The 21366-nt window shown below is 42.3% G+C and overlaps 1 protein-coding gene across 4 annotated transcripts in view; it reads right to left on the minus strand.

The window, feature by feature from the left end:
• Window positions 1–14312: 14312 nt before the first annotated feature.
• Window positions 14313–21366, minus strand: part of SAMD4B (sterile alpha motif domain containing 4B) — a 46246-nt gene continuing 39192 nt past the window's right edge. For 3 of the 4 annotated variants that reach the window (XM_075608235.1, XM_075608233.1, XM_075608234.1), the window contains exon 13: window positions 14314–16009. In XM_075608235.1, the coding sequence (XP_075464350.1) occupies window positions 15981–16009 (29 nt within the window). In that variant the 3' untranslated portion in view covers window positions 14314–15980. Of the gene's footprint in view, window positions 16010–21366 lie in introns of all 4 variants that reach the window. The other variant, XR_012802631.1, reaches the window with a different exon arrangement.

Here is a 21366-nt window from a genome sequence, read left to right on the forward strand (position 1 = left end):
GATGGAGCATAGCGAGAAATTAGGGCTGAGATGTAAGGAGGGGCAGAAGAGTGTAAAGCGTTAAAAGTGAGGAGAATTGAGTGCGAGATTTGATAGGAAGCCAGGAGAATGATTTCACAGGGGAAACGCTGAGACAGATTTAGGAGAGTAGAGTTATTCTGGCAGCAGCGTTTAGGATAGATTGTAGCGGAAACAGGTGAGAGGCAGGAAGGTCGGACAGCAGGAGGTTACAGTAATCGAGACGGGAGAGAATGAGGGCTCGAGTCAAAATTTAAGCAGTCGAGCAACAGAGGAACGGGCATATCTTTGTGATATTGCGGAGGAAAAAGCGACAGGTTTTAGAAACATTTTGAATGTGAGAGGAAAATGTGAGAGAGGTGTCAAGTGTGACCCCTAGGCAGTGTGCTTGGGTTACTGGGTGAATGATAGTACTTCCAACAGTAATGTGGAAGGAGGTAGTAGGGCCAGGTTTGGGAGGAAGTATGAGGAGCTCTGTTTTTGCTATGTTAAGTTTAAGTCGTCGGAGGGCCATCCAGGATCATATCGCAGAGAGACATTCAGAAACTTTGGTTTGTAGAGCAGGTGTAAGGTCAGAGGTTGAAAAGTAAATTTGTGTGTCTTCAGCATAGAGGTGATATTTAAACCCAAGAGATTTGATTAGGTCACGTAGAGAAAGTGTGTACAGAGAAAAGAGGAGAGGTCCCAGGACAGAGCCCTGGGGTACCGCCACAGAGAGATCGATAGAGGAGGAGGTGTTATCAGAAGAGACACTGAAAGAACGATGAGAGAGGTAAGATGAGATCCAGGATAGAGTTTTGTTACGAATACCAAGAGTATGGAGAATGTGAAGGAGAAGAGGGTGGTCCACGGTGTCAAATGCTGCAGAGAGGTCGAGTAATATGAGCAGAGTGTAATGACCTCTGTCTTTGGCAGCATGGAGGTCATTAGTTATTTTAGTGAGGGCTGTTTCAGTCGAGTGAGCAGTGCGGAAGCCAGATTGTAGAGGGTCTAGGAGAGAATGAGTGTTGAGAAAGTGGAGCAAGCAAGAGAATACAAGACGTTCAAGGAGTTTAGAGGCAAAAGGCAGGAGGGAGACCGGTTGATAGTTACAAAGACAGGTAGGGCCAAGCTTGCTGTTTTTGAGTAATGATATAACTGTTGCATGTTTGAAGGAGGAGGGAAAGGTACCAGAGTAGAGGGAGGAGTTAAAAATGTGTGTGAGCGTAGGGATTATAGTAGGAGCAAGAGGTTCTAGGAGATGGGAGGGAATGGGGTCAAGAGGGCAGGTGGTAGAGGGAGAAGAGTAGATCAGTAGTGACACATCTTCCTCTGTGACAGTGTGAAGAGTCAAGGAAGGCAGGAGGAGAGTTAGGAAGCGGTGTAGGGTAGGAGGAGGAAACAAAGGGGATGTTCTGACTTATGGATTCCACCTTTTCCTTTAAATAGTCAGCAAAGTCCTTAGGTGAGATGGAGGAAGAAGAAGTGGCAGCTGAGGGTGGTTTGAGTAGAGTCAAAGACAGAGAAAAGTCAGCGTGGATTAGACTTATGCGTGTTGATTAGTGAAGAAAAGTAGGTTTGTTTAGCCTGAAGGAGGGCAGAGTTGAAACAGGATAGCATAAATTTGTAGTGGAGGAAGTCTGTGAGAGTGTGAGATTTCCTCCAGAGGCGTTCAGAGGAATGAGTGGAGGAACACAGCATGCGCGTGTGGGAATTTAGCCAAGGTCTGGGGTTAGAAGGGCGAGGACGACAGAGAGAAAGTGGGGCATGTAGATCAAGAGAGGAGGATAAGGCAGAGTTGTAGTTCCTGACCAGGTTATCTGGAGCAGAACTGAGAGAGGAGAGGGAGGAGCGTAAAGTGGAATCAAAGGCTGGTGGGTTAATAGAGCGCAGGTTTCTGCTGAAACAAAGGGTAGGTGGAGATGGAGAGGGGGAGAAGCGAGAGAGAAAATGAGATGAGGTGATGGTCAGAGAGAGGAAAGGGGGGAAATAGAAAAATCAGAGAAAGAAAAGTTTTTAGTGAAAACCAGGTCTAGGTCCATCCATGTCGGTGCTGGCTGCAGTCCACTGTTGAAGGCCAAAAGAAGAAGTTAGAGAGAGAAAGTGGGAAGTCCAAGGGAGAGAAGTGTCATCAATGTGGCAGTTGAACTCCCAAGGAGAAGAACAGGGGAGTCTGAGGAGAGAAAGAAAACGAGCCAGGATTCAAAGTGAGAGAGAAAGGCAGAAGGGGGATGAGTAGAGGCAGGTGGGTGATAGATGACAGCCACGTGGACAGGGAGAGGAGAGAAGATCTGGACAGTGTGAGCCTCAAAAGAAGCGAAAAGCAAGAGAGGAAGGAATAGGAAGGATACGGTAACAGCAGAGAAGAGAAAGGGTGCAGATTGTGGGAGAAGAAAGGCCATCATAAGAGAGGGCAACTTCCAGAGCAGAGTCAGATCAAGCGGGGGAAAAAAAGACAAAAGTGCTCTCCTAGATAATATAAATAAGTCCTGTCACCACACAATTGTGACATATGACAGAATGTGACAAACCCCACATACACCAAAAATCATGAATTAGAAAACAATATTGTGAAAACTGGGTTCCCCCTCCTCCCTCTGCCCCCGATCACGGCGGCCGCTGCCACCAGGCGTGTGGTAGGCTCGGGGGAGCGAGGTCTGGTGGGCGGGTTGTCGTGTTTGGTTCCCACCCCTGCCCCCGTGGCTACTGCCCGGGGCGGGAGGTGGGCACAGGGGAACAAGGTTGGCGTGCGCAGTTGACATTGCCCTCGGGTGCCCATGCAGGCGGGGAGACAGGATCGGGTGAGTGGAATCCGGTGATTGTTCACCCGCCGGACGCCACTCATCCCCGACCCCTGCAGGCCGGACACCCTCCTTCCCTGAGCATGCGCGCCGAGACCGCTACACGTGTGTGCCCCCGCTCCGGCCGAAGTATTCTATTGCACGTGTAAAGCCCGAGGACCCGATCACTCCACTGCTTCCACCGCACATCACCAGCAGGTAAAATGCAGTCGCCCCGGGCCACCGCATTTGTCGAGGACTGCCTATACTGACCCACACTCTTGTACTCACTGTTGAGTTCCAGAGGAGTAGCTGGCTCAGGTGAGATGCCTGAAGATACGTCCACAAATTAGGCACAGCTAGACCTCCTAGATTTGAAGGTCTTTGTTGTATTACACTTTTAATTCTGGACCTTTTACTTGACCATATGAACCTAGCAATATTGCGCTGTAGATCGATCAGATCTTTGTTAGGGACCTGGACTGGGAGTGTCCGGAAAAGATTCCTTTCCAGGATAATGTGAATAATTTTGACTGCCGTAATCCTACCTATCCAGAGATACAATACCTATCTCATTCTTCTAGATCGTTTTTGAGCTTTTGAATTTGTTGGGGGTAATTATATAGATTGACAGTACGGATTTTGTGAGATTTATGGCAAGGTATGGTATATAGTTTGTGCGCCATGTAAAATTGAAATGAATATTGAGACGTTTAATCAGATACACGATGTCAGATTAATACTCAGGGCTAGTGATTTTGACTGGTTAATTATGAAGCCTGATATGCTGCCAAATTGGAGAGAAGATTAGATCAATCGCTCAACCTAAATATTAAAATATTTAGATGATTGTACAGATAATGGGGTGCATGGGGAATAAACGCTAGCAATACCCAATGATCAGAGTGATCATAAAAGAAACCCCAAATGTTTGCACTCTACCATTAATGATAAGTTTAGAACAATGAATTATCTTAAAACAAACTGAGCGTTCAGAATTTGATTGTAAGAAGGGTAAAACCCCAAAAAATAAAAAAGTTTTATTAGTCAACTCATCTAGGTGCATAATAAGTGATACAAATTAAATTATTTAAATATCTCACGATGAGATAGAATGCCGACTTGGTTTACACAGGGAGGAATACCCAATAAGTAAATCCAATGAGTTCGCAAAATGCACAGATCTATGGAGATGGCTACGTATATTAGATAAAAATAGCAGTGTATACCGCCCTCAGTAGGGTGTCACGTTAAATATGGGTTTAATAATACACCAAATACTTTCTATAGGCTCTCAGCTCATATACTTATTACACATATGAGCTCTGTGGAAAGACACCACATAGTAATAAACTAATCAGTCAGCTGTGTCAGTTTGTGGCTAACTGGTCAGCAAGAGAAACAAATTTAGTAACTTGTTCATACTTGTACATAAATGTATCAAAGTGTACAGAGAGTGTTAGTACTCCTGATATTATCACAACGTCACCCGTGAAGTGGTGAAGTAGTTATACAAGTTGTAACCCATAATTTTAAATCACATATATTGTATCTGTAACTATTGGCTACACCATCATTTGGCATAGAGAATGTGTTTATATACTGAAAACCAAGCTATCTTACCCTGCTAATGCAACCGTGCTGCAGTATCAGCCCTCTCCATTTGAGAGTCCGGTGGCTGCAAACAAAATAGAGCAGGAAAGAGTATATAGTATTAAAGACTAAGTGTTACAATCACATCGAAATCTCATATAGTAAGAGAGATTATACAACTTGTTCTTGGCATCTGTGACTTAGTGGGCATACATCTACTGCAGTGGACGTTATCATCAAGACGTCGCCAGAGCCCTGACTATCGTTTCGCGCCAAAAGGGAGCGCTTTTTTCAAAGGGGAGGAGTTGTACCTAATGCCGGCAAGTTAGATTTAAATACCCCTTCTCAGAGGTGGAACTGAGAAATGCAGGTGGCGTGTTGCAGAAATTATGCAGACGCATTGGTTGGTCCCCATGATGATTCCTATTGGTGCTTAGTTTTTCACACATGGCTTCTCCATTTTGGTTTTATTTTTGTTAAATAAATCATGACATGGTGTAATATGATGTGTTGTTGATCATCTGAGGTTGTATTTACCTAATTTTAAGACCTAAGGAACAGATGATTGTTATTATGTCTTGATATGTAAAACCATATAATTCAAAGAGGGTCTACTTTCTTTTTCACATGACCCCACACACACATGACCACACACACACGCAAAGTTATACAACTACCTATAAAAAAAAGGGGAGGGGATCTTATATATCATTATATGATCAAAATTGATCCTTAATCAATGCTAGAAAAAAGGAGACAGCGAGAAAACCCCAAAAACATTAGTTAAAATTAGCATAATGTAAATGTAACATGTACAGATACATAACATCTGTTGCAGGTTGTAGCAACAAAAAGAAAGTATTCAACTTTGCAATATTGTAAGTGAATGAAGAAAACTTGTTAGGACCCAATTGAAAGAATTAGAGGAGAGATTGGATGGTTTATACATGGAGGAATTAGATTAGCACATTAATGGAGCAGACATACAGGTAAACAAGTGCAAAGGCATAAACACATGATATAAAAGAATATATATATAGAAAACCCAAAATATTGGGCCATATGGACTAAAGGAATAAATAGCCACAGCTGAGAAGTGCTGGCATATATCCCCAAAAATATATACTAATATATAGCGCTAGTTGGAAACCTAGTATACGTATGTGTTGCATCTAGATGAGACAGAAGAAACGGGCAGGCGAAGAGCATCAGAAGGGTACACCGAAATTGTCAGAGAGACATATAGAAATCAACCAACCGTTATAATAGGAGTGATATAATGTCAATATCTTCATTAAGTCCAAATGGAATAATGATCTTAAGATTGTATATCCAATAATTCTCCGGTCTTCTAGGACCAAATTTAACTAATACCGGCAACATGTGTAAGAGATTATATAGTGATGACTGATTTTTTATTTGTTTATTAAGGTCTGGCACCTTATTCCATTATTAAAGATGTATATATTTTATTATTAATGGTCGATTCCCTCAGACTATTTCTCCTTTTTACTGATGTCACAATGTTCTCAGCAACTTCTTATACAGCCCCATCTCCCCCTGCCATTTATATTAGTTCTCTAATATGAATAGGGTGGGGGCTAGGGTTGCCAGGTGTCCAATATTGAATCGGACTGTCCTGTATTTGGACACTGTCCAGTATAAAAATAGAGGTAATACTGGAGATGTATGTGTCCGGTATTACCTCTCTAGACAGTGACCTGACCGGCACCGGGATTTCCCCAAGCACAGACACAGCAGGGCTGTATGGGGGCTGTGCATCTTGCTCCATCATGATTGGCTGCATTACACAGCAGCAGCCAGCCAATCAGGAGGAGGTGTCAGGAGCCTGAGAGTGGGACAAAGGAGAGAGCAGAGAGAGGTGTGTGTGTCTGTGTCTCAAGCATGTGTCTCGCACTTTTCACCATTGTGTCCAGTATTTTTGGAGAAGCCACCTGGCAACCCTAGTGGGGGAAAGGATAGAGAAAATACTTCATAGCTCTCTCTTAATACCTAGTTGCTCATCACAAAATCTCTGACTTTCCTTTATATATGTAAAACACAGAAACATAACATCACGGAGGACAAGACACAAAACACTTCACAGCACGGAAAATATTTTCTTTTTGTTTTAACGTTTTGCGAAATTTAATATTCCTAAATAATACATTTTAATTATGACATGTTTCTCCTCCAAAAACAAATTAGGAATTTCATATTAAGTTGAAAATAAACTGTAAACAAAATACAATATTTCCGTCACAAAGATTAATTTCACATTTTATATAATTTAAGGTTAACACATTATTCACCTCAGGGAACAAACTGGAAATTAAACCAAAATTTGTCCGATGCCCTGGAAATTCCTTAAGAAGAAAACAAGAGTTAACAAATGGACAAATATTAAACGGTTAGACAGAAAACGAATCCAGTTCAATTTTTGTGCACATTCTTAGAACTAAACCATTGAACCGAATTGTTTGCAAACAATCTTATCTTAATTAATAATATAATACCACCGTTTTATACTCTTATTTTAACACATTGAGGACATGCAACATCTTTAGACACGTAACACGTATATTTACGTTCACCCTTATATAAAAAAAATAAACTAAAACACTTTGAGAAACAGAAATTTAGCACATACTGTATGTGAAAATATTACGTTCTCAAATTGCTTATGTTACTACGCTTCTGCATCTCTTCGTCTGTCTCATCCATTTGGATTTCAATCCTACACCTGATCTCAACTATTTTAGGAACATTTTTTTTCCAGTTTCTGCTTAAACTCTTTATTTTTAAGTTGCCCCTGTTAACAATTCCAGCACATTGGCTAATTTTCCCTTTTTATATTTAGTCTTTTTATTAACTGTCTGAACATGCAAGACACAAATGTTGCCATATCAAGGACAAAGTTCAACTTTGTGGTATCTCAAAAACAAATCCCATAGTGGTTTCAGACGCCCCAGGTTGAGCTTATCAGACTTCCGCTCCAGATATTATGGGCACCCTAATGTATCAAATTGACTACCCAATTTAACAATGTAATTCCATACTCCTGTTGGTTTTCCCTGGATGAGCTGATCAGGCTTCCCTGCTCTGGCGTCAACCATTTTTACAGGCGATACAACCCCAATAAATCAGATTGACTGCCCAACCAACAGCTGGTAAATATGTCATAATACTCAGAAATATAAATCGCTCCCTTCCCTGATATACTGGACTGTAATATTCACCAAATCTGTTGATGGACACCTTTGGTCTTACTCCTTCAAAGAGAACATCCTTCTTTCTGTGGATTGAGTCCTTCCTTCACGGGGCTGTTTATCCCTCGTTGGGGGTTGGTTAATTAAAACTCTGCTGTCTTGCTCTTTAAAATGTTTATTAATCCTCAGTCCAGCAGAAGATTGTGTCCGGGGTCACCAATATGTTGTAACAACACGAGACAAGGACTCCTCCAATTTATAGATGATGGTTTATTTACAGACACAATATCAAGTGCCTGGCCGCATTGCATATAAACCCTGCCTGGTCTTAGTTCTGTGCTAGCTAACTACTGATGTTAGAACATGCTTCTTATACCTTATCCAAGCATTAATGCCCCATAGAGGGCTGTGATGCGCAGGGACTCAGCATCATTATTATTATTAGGCTTAGCATTGTCAGACCTTGTTTGTCCACTTTGCTTTGAAGCAAAGGCATGGTATATGTGCAAAAAGTAATTCAACCTGTTCAGCACTGGCCCTTGCATGCCTGTCCTTAGCTTATGCCCACAGTTCACACAAATGGTTATAAATACAACAATTCTGAACACACACACACAGTACAACAGAGTATTTTTAGGTGCATTGTATATCTCGGCTGGGGTTCCACCAGGAAATTCTGAAAGTATTCCATATCTCCATCATGGCATGCATGCTATATACTGAGAGAAAATAATCTTTGTTCTTAAAAGTATGTTTTATTAAAAAAAAAAAAAAAAATATATAAAATGTTTTTATCAGTGAATAAACTTAATCATATTTAACACGTCAAAAATAATACGACTAGAGCTATTTCTGCGTGTAAAGGCATTTGACCTCATATGCATGTCTTTTGTAATTCTTAAAACAATTCTTTTTTTATATATGTGCAGCACATTTACATATTTTAAATTGATATATTTCACGTTTTGTGAGCAATGAAAATTATACTAGTTTCTACATTAACATAGTGTTCCTAAACCAACACGAGTAATCTCCATAGATCCAAGTCGTAACATCATGAACAGAGGTTTTTCAACATCACATACCTCTCTTCGTGTACCCATGAATACACAGAAAGACCAGTGAGGTTGGGAAAACTCCTTACACACAGTGATTACATCCATGAAGAACGCTCATATTTTATTAAAAGGCATCACAATCTACACTTCTAAAAGTCCATCTTGGCTACTTTTAACTATGCAACAACCTTCATTACATAATATAGGCGATATCTGAAATCTACTTTGCATGTTCATCTTCATTCCCCAGGGCTTTGCTCATTTGGCATCCGCAATATAAATATTTTGAGCATTTATCGTCTAGAAATAAGTCTGTGCTCTGCAGCATGTTTTAATTGGATATATATTGGAATGCAGTGCTGTAGTTGTTATGCAGTGGGTGTGACAGAAGAAGTATCCAGCACACGTGTGCCTGGGTGTTCCACAGGTGATATCATTGCTCTGGATCTCCAACGTACTCCTCTATACGTGTCAATAACAGGATGCTGTCAAAAACGAACCACCCTATCATAAAATAAACTCTTCAAAACGTGGCTGGGAGTACCCACCACTATCCTTTGTTTTTGTTATGTAATACAGGGAGGGTTCCTCCACAGTAAATTAAACCTCCTCCCAAAACAGATTTCGATATCCTGGTAACAAACTGTTCTACTTATGTATAGAACATTATGTCATGTGTGGGATCACTTGCTGAATGTGTAAGGCATTAACAATTGAGGAAACTAGCAGAAAGGTGAATAAAACAAAGACGATTTGTTCCAGATTGTGATACTCATTACTTTTTTTAATCTTCATAGCTATCATTTGCACACTACTTGTCTCTTTAGATGTACTGTCTTACATATGGACAGAACTTCTAAAGTAGAGAATTATATGGTCCAGAAAGCTTGTGCATTAAATCCATCTATAAATATATATATATAATGTTGGTTTATTAAAGGTATCACAGACTGAACTACACCCTATAGTACATTGCATCACATATTAATGTGAACTTCACGGACTTATTACAAATGAGTCTCTAAGAATATGACCATATTTAAAATGTATGCTTAACTACTCGATGGAATTTGGATAAACGGAATATAAAAAAGCAGGGTGAAGGGTATAGACAAGTAGACAAATACAGTACATGCCAATCAGCGTGCCATGCCTGAGATCTGTGAATGTGGTACCTTTGAGAATGAAATAAGAGCATGCAAGCAAAGCATAATGGGGCATAATGGCTAAATGAAGTCATAATAGATTTATAACAGTAATCAAGCGCTACTTCAGGTCAACAATTTCCCCTCTGTACAGCATGCTGCGCAAACAGCAGCACATTATGAATCCATAGAGACCTACTGTATCTAAGCACAACTTGTAATCACAGCTACTTGAACAGCATCTCTCCCCTGGGACAGACAAACACACAACAATAAAACGGCGCGTGTGCAAAAACACTCTTTGCTTTCAACATCTTCCCCAACCTTGCAAATGTTATGTTAAAATCGGATTAAATCTGATGTGTCTTTCCAAAGCTGCATTTGTCAATGTATGTGGAAGCCGCTCTTTTCACAGGCAGCCGGTTCGTCTGATGGCAGCATGTGCCCCCTTCTATCTATGCACAAAATCTGTGCTTGGAATGAAAAGACTAGGTTTATTTTTTAATAAAACTGCCAAGCACCATGTCTAAAGAGGGATCAGCCATTACCAAGTATGAATAGAAAGCAGTGGGCACTAGATGCCATTCATAAAAGCTATGTACACCAGATATATGTAGAACCGTTTAGTCCAATAAAAGCCATTGTACACTATACAACTTAGCTCTGTTTTTTCCAAGACCCCATGAAAGATTTTTAAGTTTTGTATATATTTTTTTTTAGAATATATGGACATGTATGTGCCTGTAACTACAAATACAAATGACAAATTGACTACTAAATGTAAAGAGTTTAAGAGAGACAGACCTGAATAGTGGAAACCAAATGTGGAGACAGACAACTGCAAGTGTCATTAAAATGATTTTGAAACGTTTGTACCTGGCTCTGCCTATTCAGACATTTACTGCTGTGAAATGTGTTGCAGGCACCTCTGGCAACAAATAGGTAAACGATTGCCACTGTATTCTTTTTTGCCCAGGCGACCGCCTCGTTGCTACTTGTTGAACTTTGGAAGCCCCACAACAGAGACCGAGTATGACCTGGTGTGTTACGGGTGTGTTGTATTCCTGCACAAAAGGGGTTAATGTTCAGTATGAGGCTAGCAGACCACAAGAAGGCTGGAGGAAAGTGACAGAATGGAAGTAAATCTCCAAACACATAACTCTCTCAACTGTGCCTCCTTAGATGCTAAATACATGATTTTGGTACTAGATTGTGTGTGGCTGGTGCAGGCAGAGGGTGGCAAAAGCTGTTGTGCGCAGGCGGGCAGACAGCACAACATGCCGTGCGCGGACGGGTGGGCAGTGCAGGCGGCCAAAAATTCTTTGCGCAGTGCAGGCAGCCGAAAATGTTGATGCGGGCGGGGCGGGTAGCTGGCTGAACTTGGGGTGCGCGCGTGGTGGAGGTACGGCGGCTGCACAAGAAAATCATCAGAAGAGGCCAGTACTGCAGTAGGACGGCATGGGTGGGGCACGAACCAGCACTGTGTCGTCGAATGCCCCTCCCAGTGTCTGCCCTGCAATAACGCTCTGGTCCTGCTCTCCGCTGGCACCCTGATTTGCTGTGACCCCCTGCACAGCTGACATATGAAAGGGTAAGCTGCCGCTATCTAAATGTTACTTTGAATGCAATAAAAAAAATACTAAAAAAACAAGTAAAAAAACACATTAAAAACGGAAAAATAAATAAATACTGGTAGGTACTGTAGGAGTGTGGATGACACTGGGGAAGGCAAGCTAAAGAGCAGGGGGAGAAAAAAAGGCAAATGGGAGAAGGAACAAAAAAGGGGGGAAGAGGGCAGGCAGGTGGCAAAGGGGTGGATGAATGAACCCAAACGGATGTTCTTTGTGATATTGACAGTCCACCAGAAAAAAACAAATATTAATTGATACCAAACAACAATAAAATAAACAGATGGTGATCCAATACTAGTATACTGCCTGCATGGGACATCTCATAAACATGTTACAGCTCCAGATGTTATGATAAGTGAAATGCTCTTTAGCCAGTGAGAATAAAGCTGGGATTATGGTCCCTGCGCAGCCATGCGCACTCCTGCAGCCCAAGCAATTTGTGAACTTGGCTGCAGGAGATTGTAGACGTGTGGTGGGGGCGTCACGAAGCTGGTTCGCCCTTGTTGGCTGAACCAGCTCACGTGCGCTGTCACGTGGCAGCCGCCTGAAAGTACAAAATTTGTTGTATTTTCAAAACGCTGCTGCGTCAATGCGCCTCTCCGCCTGTAGGTGCGGGGTAGCTCCCATAAGAAAATACAGAAGAGTGGTTGCCGGGCATGTGCACGCAAATGCGTGCATGCAGCGACGCCGGCACCATAATGCCAGCAATAGTTAAAATGAGCCGGCGCAAGCCTTGTTACTAAAAAAAAAAACAAAACACTTCAATTGTAATGTTTAACTGTTTTTAAAATGTTGAAATATGTAAGTATTTAGACGTATTTGTATTTACATTGTATACCGTTTAATAAAGGATTTTTTTCCCATGTGATTTTGATTACATCAGGCAGGGGCGGGGGCCCTGAGAAATTTCATGGATGGAAAGGGGGGCTCGGCCTAAAAAGTTTGCTCACCCCTGGACTATAGACACACACAGGGTGCTTGTCCTCAGACTGTGTAGGATGGTTTTCAGAGAGGAGCGCAGAGCTGACAAATCACGTAAACATATCTCTGCTTGCTATCCCTGATCCATAACACCCCCACCTCCTACTCAATTCTTTGCAGAATCTACACATCTCTTCTTATCTCCTCCTACGTCACTGTCTTCACTACATCACATCTTCCCATGTCAAAGTCATCTGCCCTGCTCCCTCACACCCACTCCTTACCCATCTCCTTGCAGTGTCTCCTACTTCCATCAGACCAATAATATGCCATTAAAAACAGGCCACCATTGAAGGTACACGGTTACTGCACTTACTGTTTATTACTACAGAAATTAGACAATAGGCTAGCATATAACAAAATGCTATTTAATAGTCAATGATTCTGTCAATGACAAAGGTTCTCTCTTGAGCAAGGTCTCCCGCTTTTTACGGTTCAAAACGCGAAATATTAACTAGCATTTGGTTGTAAGAAGGGATGGGCAAATTTGTTTTGTGGATTTAGATCCGCCACGGATCAGTCTCAAAAATGATGATTCTATTTTGCGGTTTTTTTTTTATACATCAACAATCCGACAGATCAGTCAGTGGATTGTATAAAATGGCGGTTTTGGATTAATCCGCACGAATTGAAACGAACAATGCGTCGGCCACGGAACGGATTTTGAATGGAAAACTCGTTAAAATCCAGGAAACTGATTTGGACTGGTTCGCCCATCTCTAGTTGTGTGTCTATTGTCTCGCTGCTCTTCCTCTCTGCAGTTTGCGGCCCTGGTACTTGAGTAGCATTGCTGTCTCCCCAGGCTCCTTTCTTTGTATCTTTTATAACCGACACGCTGCATGCGCCAAAGCACTCCATGCAAACATGTTAAACATTTCTGATTTATAAGCATGGTCAGTATCAAAGTTTAGTGAGTCAGGAAGGGTACACAAAGCCTGCAATGAAAACTTGAGGTATTTAAATGGCGACGGTGTGGCGAGATAAAACAAACAAAAAAACATACAGGCTTACAGCACATAATGATCAATAAATCTAGTCTTTCGTCGCGTTAAGCTCAACTTTGTCAAGATGGACCTCATCATATTCTGGAAAAACAGAGGCTGCGATCCTCCTTTCCTCTGTTCAGGGTTTGGAGATGACAGGTGGATCGTGACCTCTACATCTACAGATGTCACTAGATGCATCCACTGAACAGCTGTCAGTGTCTCCTCAGGTGGCTGTGACTCCCTTGGTAGAGGATCGAGGGATCCTGGTTGAGAAACACTGACGTAGGGGTTACCTTTGATTTCTTTCTCCACACACAAATGCTGTTACTAAATTTTGCCATTTTTTAGGGCTGTTCTATAGTGTGTGCGGCCGTGCGCGCCTGTGCAAACACACGTGCCGCACGCTTTTTGTGTGTATGCTGTGAGCGAGTGAGGTACTGTATGTGTGTGTGTGTGTGTGTATGTGTGTGTGTTAAATAAAATAAGTTTTGAAATAAAGAAATACTGTAATAAATTGTTTATTAACACACACACACACACACACACACACACACACACACACACACACACACTTAATCTTCCCGTCGGTCGGTTCCACGCACACTGCTGTGCGCGCGGCACAATTATAGAAAGGCTGACTAACCTCAGCCAACTAAAACTGCTGCGCGCGCGGCGTAGCGAGCACGCACACTATAGAACAGCCCTTAATTGGCAACATTGCTAATATAAACCCCTTCCTATGTTCCACTAAAAACACTCATGCGTGCCCTTGTGGTCTCACCCCTATTGATTACTGCAACATTATTTTACAGGCCTCCCTGACTCACATCTCTCTCCTGTACATTACATTACAATGCCCGCTCTTCCAGGCTCGTATCTGCTCCTGACCTCTCTCTGCTGAGAGATAGAAAGCAAAAAAAAAAAAAAAAAATACACAAGTTTTTTTTTTCTGTATTTTCTTTTAATAATATTGTACTCATGGTTACCAGCCATAGTCATAACAAAAGTTATTCATAATAAAATGTATCTAAAATAACATTTTTCTATCTGAAAAGGAGCCGTGTTTCTATGTTAGAAATAAATAGTTAGCGCTATTCTGTAAATACTTTGGAGAAGGTCACAGGGGGTCTTGGCAGGCACTGCCCGGCTCTTTACCTCCACGCTCTGCGTGTGGCACTGGGGCAGCTCCCAGGATCAAGACCCAAAATTCCCAAGCAGGAGGGAGGGAACATCGGACACAAGGCAAGGATGTGCCAGTTTATGGGGATGAAACTGTCAATTTTGGTAACAAGAGCATCAAATGTAGGATTTAGCAGCAGTTGGTGAGGGAGAATGCAGCAGCAGCAGCAGCAGCAGCAAGGACAGAGTTTGTAAGAGACTTCCCACCCTGATCACTCTCCTTCCTAACGCTTCGTGCCAGCACTTGTCTTTTTGCATGTCTTGGTTGGTGCTTTGCTGCTGTACTTGACCGAGCCAACATTGCGTTGTAGCATCACTTCAACACTGTACCAAATGCTTTGCCACTGAGGGTTATGGGCAGTGTTTCTGGAAATTAGCAGATTTTAGAGGACCACAAGACCCCATTGCTACAAGTTTTGTCCACACACCATCACTTTGTACAGAATGCAGACTGCCCGATTTATCGTTAGCGGGAAAGCACTTGCATACCACACGTCTACTCCTTTCCTTCCTGAGGAACCTCCGAAGCACACTGCTCTTTATCCTCGTCTTCCTACTTGTAAGCTGTCCTTGTAAAGGTATAAGTACTTTGTTGCTGGATGTTTAGACTGCACGTGGTGCTGTAGTATTTAGCCCTCTGCCCCCATCCGACATGTGCAGTTGCCTGAACTGATTTCATCCCCCACCTAGACTCCTGCTTGTGATGTTATTTCCATGTGGATAAAACAAGTGCACTAACGGGAGCTTCCGGTTTCTCAATTTGCTACATTGCATCAGTCCGTCTCTTGTCACTGTGGTGGAAGAATCCTGCTCCTTTAGCTTAGTGTGCTTCTTTTTGTGAGCACCAGGCGCCACAATCTTTTGAAAAACATCACACCCCTACCCCATGACAGCATCTGAAATCATATGTTCCAGGGCATCTGTGGGACTTCCACGGTGCAGAGAAGGGACTGAGGACAGTCCAGCTCAGACACCCTCAAGTCTCTCCACAATTCTTACTACAAAACCTCCTCCCACTATCCTGAAAGGCTTCCCCCCCCCATCACTACAAGTTTGTGTGTTACTGTGACCATACAAGGGCAGGTGGTGAAGCACAAGGGAGAAAGGGCATGCGTCGGGGCACACTCTAATCCCGGTCCCCCAACACATCCTTCCCTCCGTAATGATATACAGACAGAAAGGGCTCCTTTCTCAGCTTGAATGTTTAAACTGCAGCAGTGCTGTTGTGTATTTGGATATTAAACCATAGTTAAAAAGTATGATAGAGTAAACGAGTATTAGAATACGTTGGGTGGGTGATGTAGTGATGGCTTCTGTGAGTTTGACGAGGAGAAAGATTTGGTACTCAACCTCCACCGGACCATGGACATATGGAGGGCAACAGTCTTCGTCTCTCCTGAAGAGTGGGGGAGATGGCACGATCAGATTGTCGAAGTCTTGTCTGTCCCTTCTGTTACAAAGGAAACAAGAGTCAAAGTCAGAAACAACAGAAGTGCTGATGGGAAAGCGTTTGAAGGCCACAGGCTCCAGCCAAAAGTTTTAAAGGAGCAATCCATGCCGGCTGTTTTTTTTTTTATATACAAGATTGAAGCAGGGGTTCTCCAGAGCTGAACCCCAGCTCCGGCCACCACCTGCATCTAGAGAGACTTGCCTCCGAAAAGGGTGCCGGTATCCCTCTGCAGTTTAAAGCTCCCGCGTCACATGGGCCAATAGGAAGCCGGGCCGGGTGACATCATGGCTACTATTGGCCCGCAGGACACGGGAGTGTTGAAAATACGATAAGAAGTGATGATCAAGGGCACATCGGTTTTTTTCAAAATTTAATGTAGCACAAAAGACACATTCAATTTTGAAAAAAGCCGATGTGCCCTGGATCATAACTTCTATCCTATACACTGGACTCTTTAGGCAGATATCCCTGAACCAGGAGCACCGGACATTGCAAGTATTTTTGTTATTGGATTTGGTGTGCAACTTTATTTACCATTATCCAGCGTTGAAAATACACCATAATGTGAACACTGGATGTGAGCCAGAAGGGCTACCAAAACCTACTACGGAGGTAAGCATCTCCAAAAGCAGGGAGTCCCCAGAGCTGAAATTAATGGGGTCCAGCTCAAGAAACCCCTGCCTTGAATAATAAAAAAAAAAAAAAGTGTCACGGATTGCCCCTTTAAGAACTCATCTAAATGTGCAATCCAGTCCTGTTAAGTAGTAACATAAAACAGCATACACAACAGATACAATCTTACTTGAAGATGCATTGATAGAACTCTCTAATTTTATATATAAAAGTTTCTCCCTTAAGCAAAATTCGCCGTACACATGTTTATATGTGTGCAGCATGGAATGCAGAGACTGTGAACCTTCTCTCACCTTCTGTGCTCAAGGGTATAACATTTAAAGGACACAGACACACACACACAGACACACACTTTTAGTCCTTCCATGACCGTACACACTATGGGGTTTATGCCCCTCTTCTTGTGTGGTAGGACCGCCTTTGCCAAAGCAGTTTAAAAAGGGGTCCTCCCACCCAAGATCCCCAGTCCTACATTCAGTCAAGCGGCAAGACTTTCCACAAACTATTGTAGAGCACAAATATGGCCTTCCAAAAAACTCTTTAGGATGTGAAAAAACTATGTACTTTCATGGAAGGAGAAAGATAAATAACGGTAATACCTTTCTCCATCGTCTTCCTTGACTATACACAAAGGGTGGGAAGTCAGAAATGATGGCTTGCAAAACCTTTCTTCCAGACCTAGCCTCTTCAGAGGCTGACATCTAAATGATAGTGCCTAATGAAAGTAGTCCGTGAAGACAATTTAGCAACTTTACAAGTCTTCTGATGAGGCAAGAGCCTTATTGGCCTAGTAGAATCGGCCTGAATTACAAGCAGTTTATAAATCGGCAGCAGTCATACTATTCCCAAAGCAGCATTGAGCAACGAAGTCAGTTAACATTGAGGATAATAGTTAAACTAGAGAATTCATCTCTAAAGTAGCTATCTGATCATTCCGGTAGTATATGGTCACTGTACTCTATATGGTAGTATTATTCTCAGGCAATCAAGGGAGCCCATTATCTCATATTGGATCTACTAAGAGTACTATCCTCAATAGCAGTATTGGGCAATTAAGCAAGCTAACACTGAGGGTAATAGCTACTTCAGGGAAATTAACCCTTCTAGACAACCACCTATTTATTCAGTCAGTATATGGTCAATATTTTGAACCACAATTAGTTAAATCAGTCAACACCTGATTCACTAGACATAGCCTATGTACCCCTTTTGGGGTGTTATTTGGCATCTAAGATTACCAGCATACTGGGTGGAAGCCTCTAGACATCTTTCTTTTGCCCTAAGACGCTGTATTTTATCATACATTTTGTTTTACTGTTAATAAATGTAAAACTTAACTCACCAAGATTGTTACGAATTTTCACTGATACAATTTATATTTCATGTGCATAATTTTATGGTAATTACTAGGAGGATCTGTTCATTTTTGAGATGTATTAAAAGTTAAGTTTTATTTTTACAGCAGATCAATAACCAACTAATGGGATAAATTAACATTGATGTAGAGGTGTGCATCTTTTTCAAAGAATGGTCTTTTCTCTGTTTTACATACCCTAAAGCATCCCAGGAAGCCCAGTCCTCAGAGTCTTACATTTTCTTCTGTCGCCATTAGGTCTATTGCTGGATCCCCAACTGGAGGTGTCTTGATTGAACACCTCTGGCTTTAGAGCCTACTCTCCTGGTTGGATCTTGGGATGACTTAAGAAATCCGCAGAGATTTTTTATTTCCCTGACATATGCAGAGCGTTTGTGAGGAAAACTATTTTCTGCTCAAGACAAAATCCTTGAAACTTCTTTCAATGCCTCTGAACTCATTGTGCCTCTCTGTTTGTTCATGTAAGCCACTGCCTTGGCATTGGTCTGAAATGACTCGGAGAGGCATTCATTGAAGGCGAGGAAAGTGGATTATAGCCCTGAAAATTGCTCTGATCTCCAGGACATTTACAATCGGGAGCAAGATCTTTGCAACAGACCAATGCACCCAAACTTTTTAAGCTATCATCGGTGAAGAGGATGTGCCAAGTTCCGATCTCTAGAGCTCAACTTTTCATGAGATTTGGAAGGCGTTGCGCAATTCTTAAATTCTCTAGAGCGAAGAAAGATCGAGTAATCTAGTGTGCATGATTTTGTGAATCTGTGCCAATTTATTAAAAAAAAAAGAAAAATAGGTCTGAATAGCTCTGATCTGGAATTGTGCCCATGGCACTGCTTCTATAGCCGAGGGAAGAGACCTAGCAACTTTCTACACTGGCATGCTGAAATTGGATGGCTCTGATGAAGTTCTTTCACTGCTCTGAAAATTTTTAGGGCTCTTCACCGAGATAAGAAAACTTTGCCCATTTAACTGCAATCCCAGAAACCTTATGTTAATTGACGGGACTAGCAAGCTCTTTTTCATATTTATGAGCCATACAAAAAAGCTGGAGTTTTTGCAGAATGATCTTCACGAGACCTTGCTTCTGAAAAGGAATGGGCTCCGATTAGAATGTCTAAATAAGGAAGAATGAAGATGCCAAGCTTCCGGAGATGGGCTATGACGACTGCTAGAACTTTGGTGAATGTTGTTGGAGCTGTAGCTAGTCCGACGTGAACTGTGACAAACTGGTAACGAGCCTTCACCACACAAAATCTTAAGTACCATTGATGGAACACTCAAAGGGATATGCAGATAGGCGACCTTTAAATTTATCGATGCTAGAATCTCTAGGTTGAAGAGTATGGACCTTAGGGATTCCATTTGGAAGGGACTGAGCCTTAAAAATTGGTTGACGAATTTTAAATCTAGCACTGGATGAAAGTCACCAGAAGACCATAAAAATATTGGAATAGACTCCCTTCCTTTCCTGGTACAGAGGAAGCACCTGAATAACTTCTTGCTCGCACATCTTGAGAACTGCTTCTACCAAGGCTAAGATAGATAGATAGGACACACACACACACACACACACACACACACACACACACACACACACACACACACACACACACACACACACACACACACACACACACTACTGAAGAACACGTCAGGGACAAACTCTACTGATTTTCAGAAAGTGGGATTCTTCGTAAAGGATCAGCTTGTTCCGTCCCCAAGTATGAAATGATTGAATGGACTGAAAAAACACCGGGGATATGTTCTTCCAGGTCTGTAAGATCTGGAGTCCCAAAAGGAGCATCTATCGTTTGACGCTTCTTCACCGGTCACGAGAGACCAGGACAATTCACTCAGGAACATAACAGACAGAACGAAGGGGTTAAATAGAGCAAGTTTATTTCGGCCAAAGCAAACAGGCACTGCTAATACACGAAATAGAGCTGAAACTCACCTAAACAGTGTTTACAGGGGGAATGGCGCCGCTTCAATAGGCTTACCCAAGTCAACTTCCACTTCTGGCCGAGTTCTGGTCCCTCTAGACCTCGGGGATGCTATGCGAGCAGTGTGTGCGTGGGTATATACGAGTGTGTGTGTGTGTGTGTCTGTGTATGAGTATGTATGAGTGAGTGAATGAGTGTGTGTAATCCTCTTCCGCCACCACCCACCTTCTTCTTCTTCCTCTGCTGCACTGAAGCCAGAGGAGGTGGAGGGGGGGGAGTTAGAGGAGGAGGAAGGGGGGGGGGCTGAGAAAGGCAGCACACGCTCAGTCACATTTTCGCCACTATCCAGTGCCATTAAGAAAACACTTTTTAGGGGGGCGAGTCACTTTGTCTGGCAAGTGGCATTTTGCATAATTTGTTGAGGTGTGTGCGTGTATACGTGCGTGCATGTGCGCGCACGTGTCTATACGCGTGCGCGCGTGCACGTATACATATACATTGCATAAGTAGTCAGTCTTATTGCTACTGCAGTCCTAAATCAGGTTAGGTGCAAATTAAATGTTTGAAAGGTCACAACATTAATTAAATGGTTTCTGCCTGTGTGTAATCAAAGTGGTTTAACTTGTACATAATTTCCCTCAGGTATATAAAGGACTTTCAAGCTGCAACTCAGTGATCCAACAAAGCAACCATAAAGAAAAACGAGATTTCAAAACAAGTCAGGGATAAAGAGGTCGAGAGGCACAGAGTACAAGGGTACAAGAACATTTCAAAAAGGCGCGGATTATCCCTCTCAGCACAGTGAAGTTCCTTATTAAGAAGTGGAAGATGCATTATACCACCCAGATAATGTCACACTCCCAAACTAAGCAGCTAGGCAAGCAGGAAACGGGATGTCACTTTGAAACCAACAATGACCGAGAGACCTGCAAAGTTCTATGTCTGAGATGTTCTATGTCACACATCAACAAAAAACAGTTCCCTGCACAGAGCTGGCATGTATGGCTGGGTGGCAAGAAAGAAGCCATTACTCAAAAAGACTCATCTTAGTTCACGTATGGAGTTTGCAAAAAATCTTATAAATGATATTGCAGACATGTGGAAAAAGGTTTTGTGGTTAGACATGACAAAAATATAACCTTTTGGTCTAAATTCCAAGTGTTGTGTCTGGTGCAAGTCCAACACTGCACATCCCCCAGTCAACACAATCCCAACTACCAAACATGTTGGTGGCAACAGCATATTATGGTGATGCTTCTCTTCAGCAGGGACTGGGAAGCTGGTCAGGATAGAGGGGAGAATGGATGGTGCAAACTACAGGTGAATCCTTGAGGAAAACCTGTTTGAGTCAGCCAAGACTCAAAAACTGGAGAGGAAATTAACATTTCAGCAGGACAATGACCCGA

This window comes from Ascaphus truei, chromosome 7 (assembly GCF_040206685.1).
Source record: "Ascaphus truei isolate aAscTru1 chromosome 7, aAscTru1.hap1, whole genome shotgun sequence".
Classification (NCBI taxonomy): Eukaryota; Metazoa; Chordata; class Amphibia; order Anura; family Ascaphidae; genus Ascaphus; species Ascaphus truei.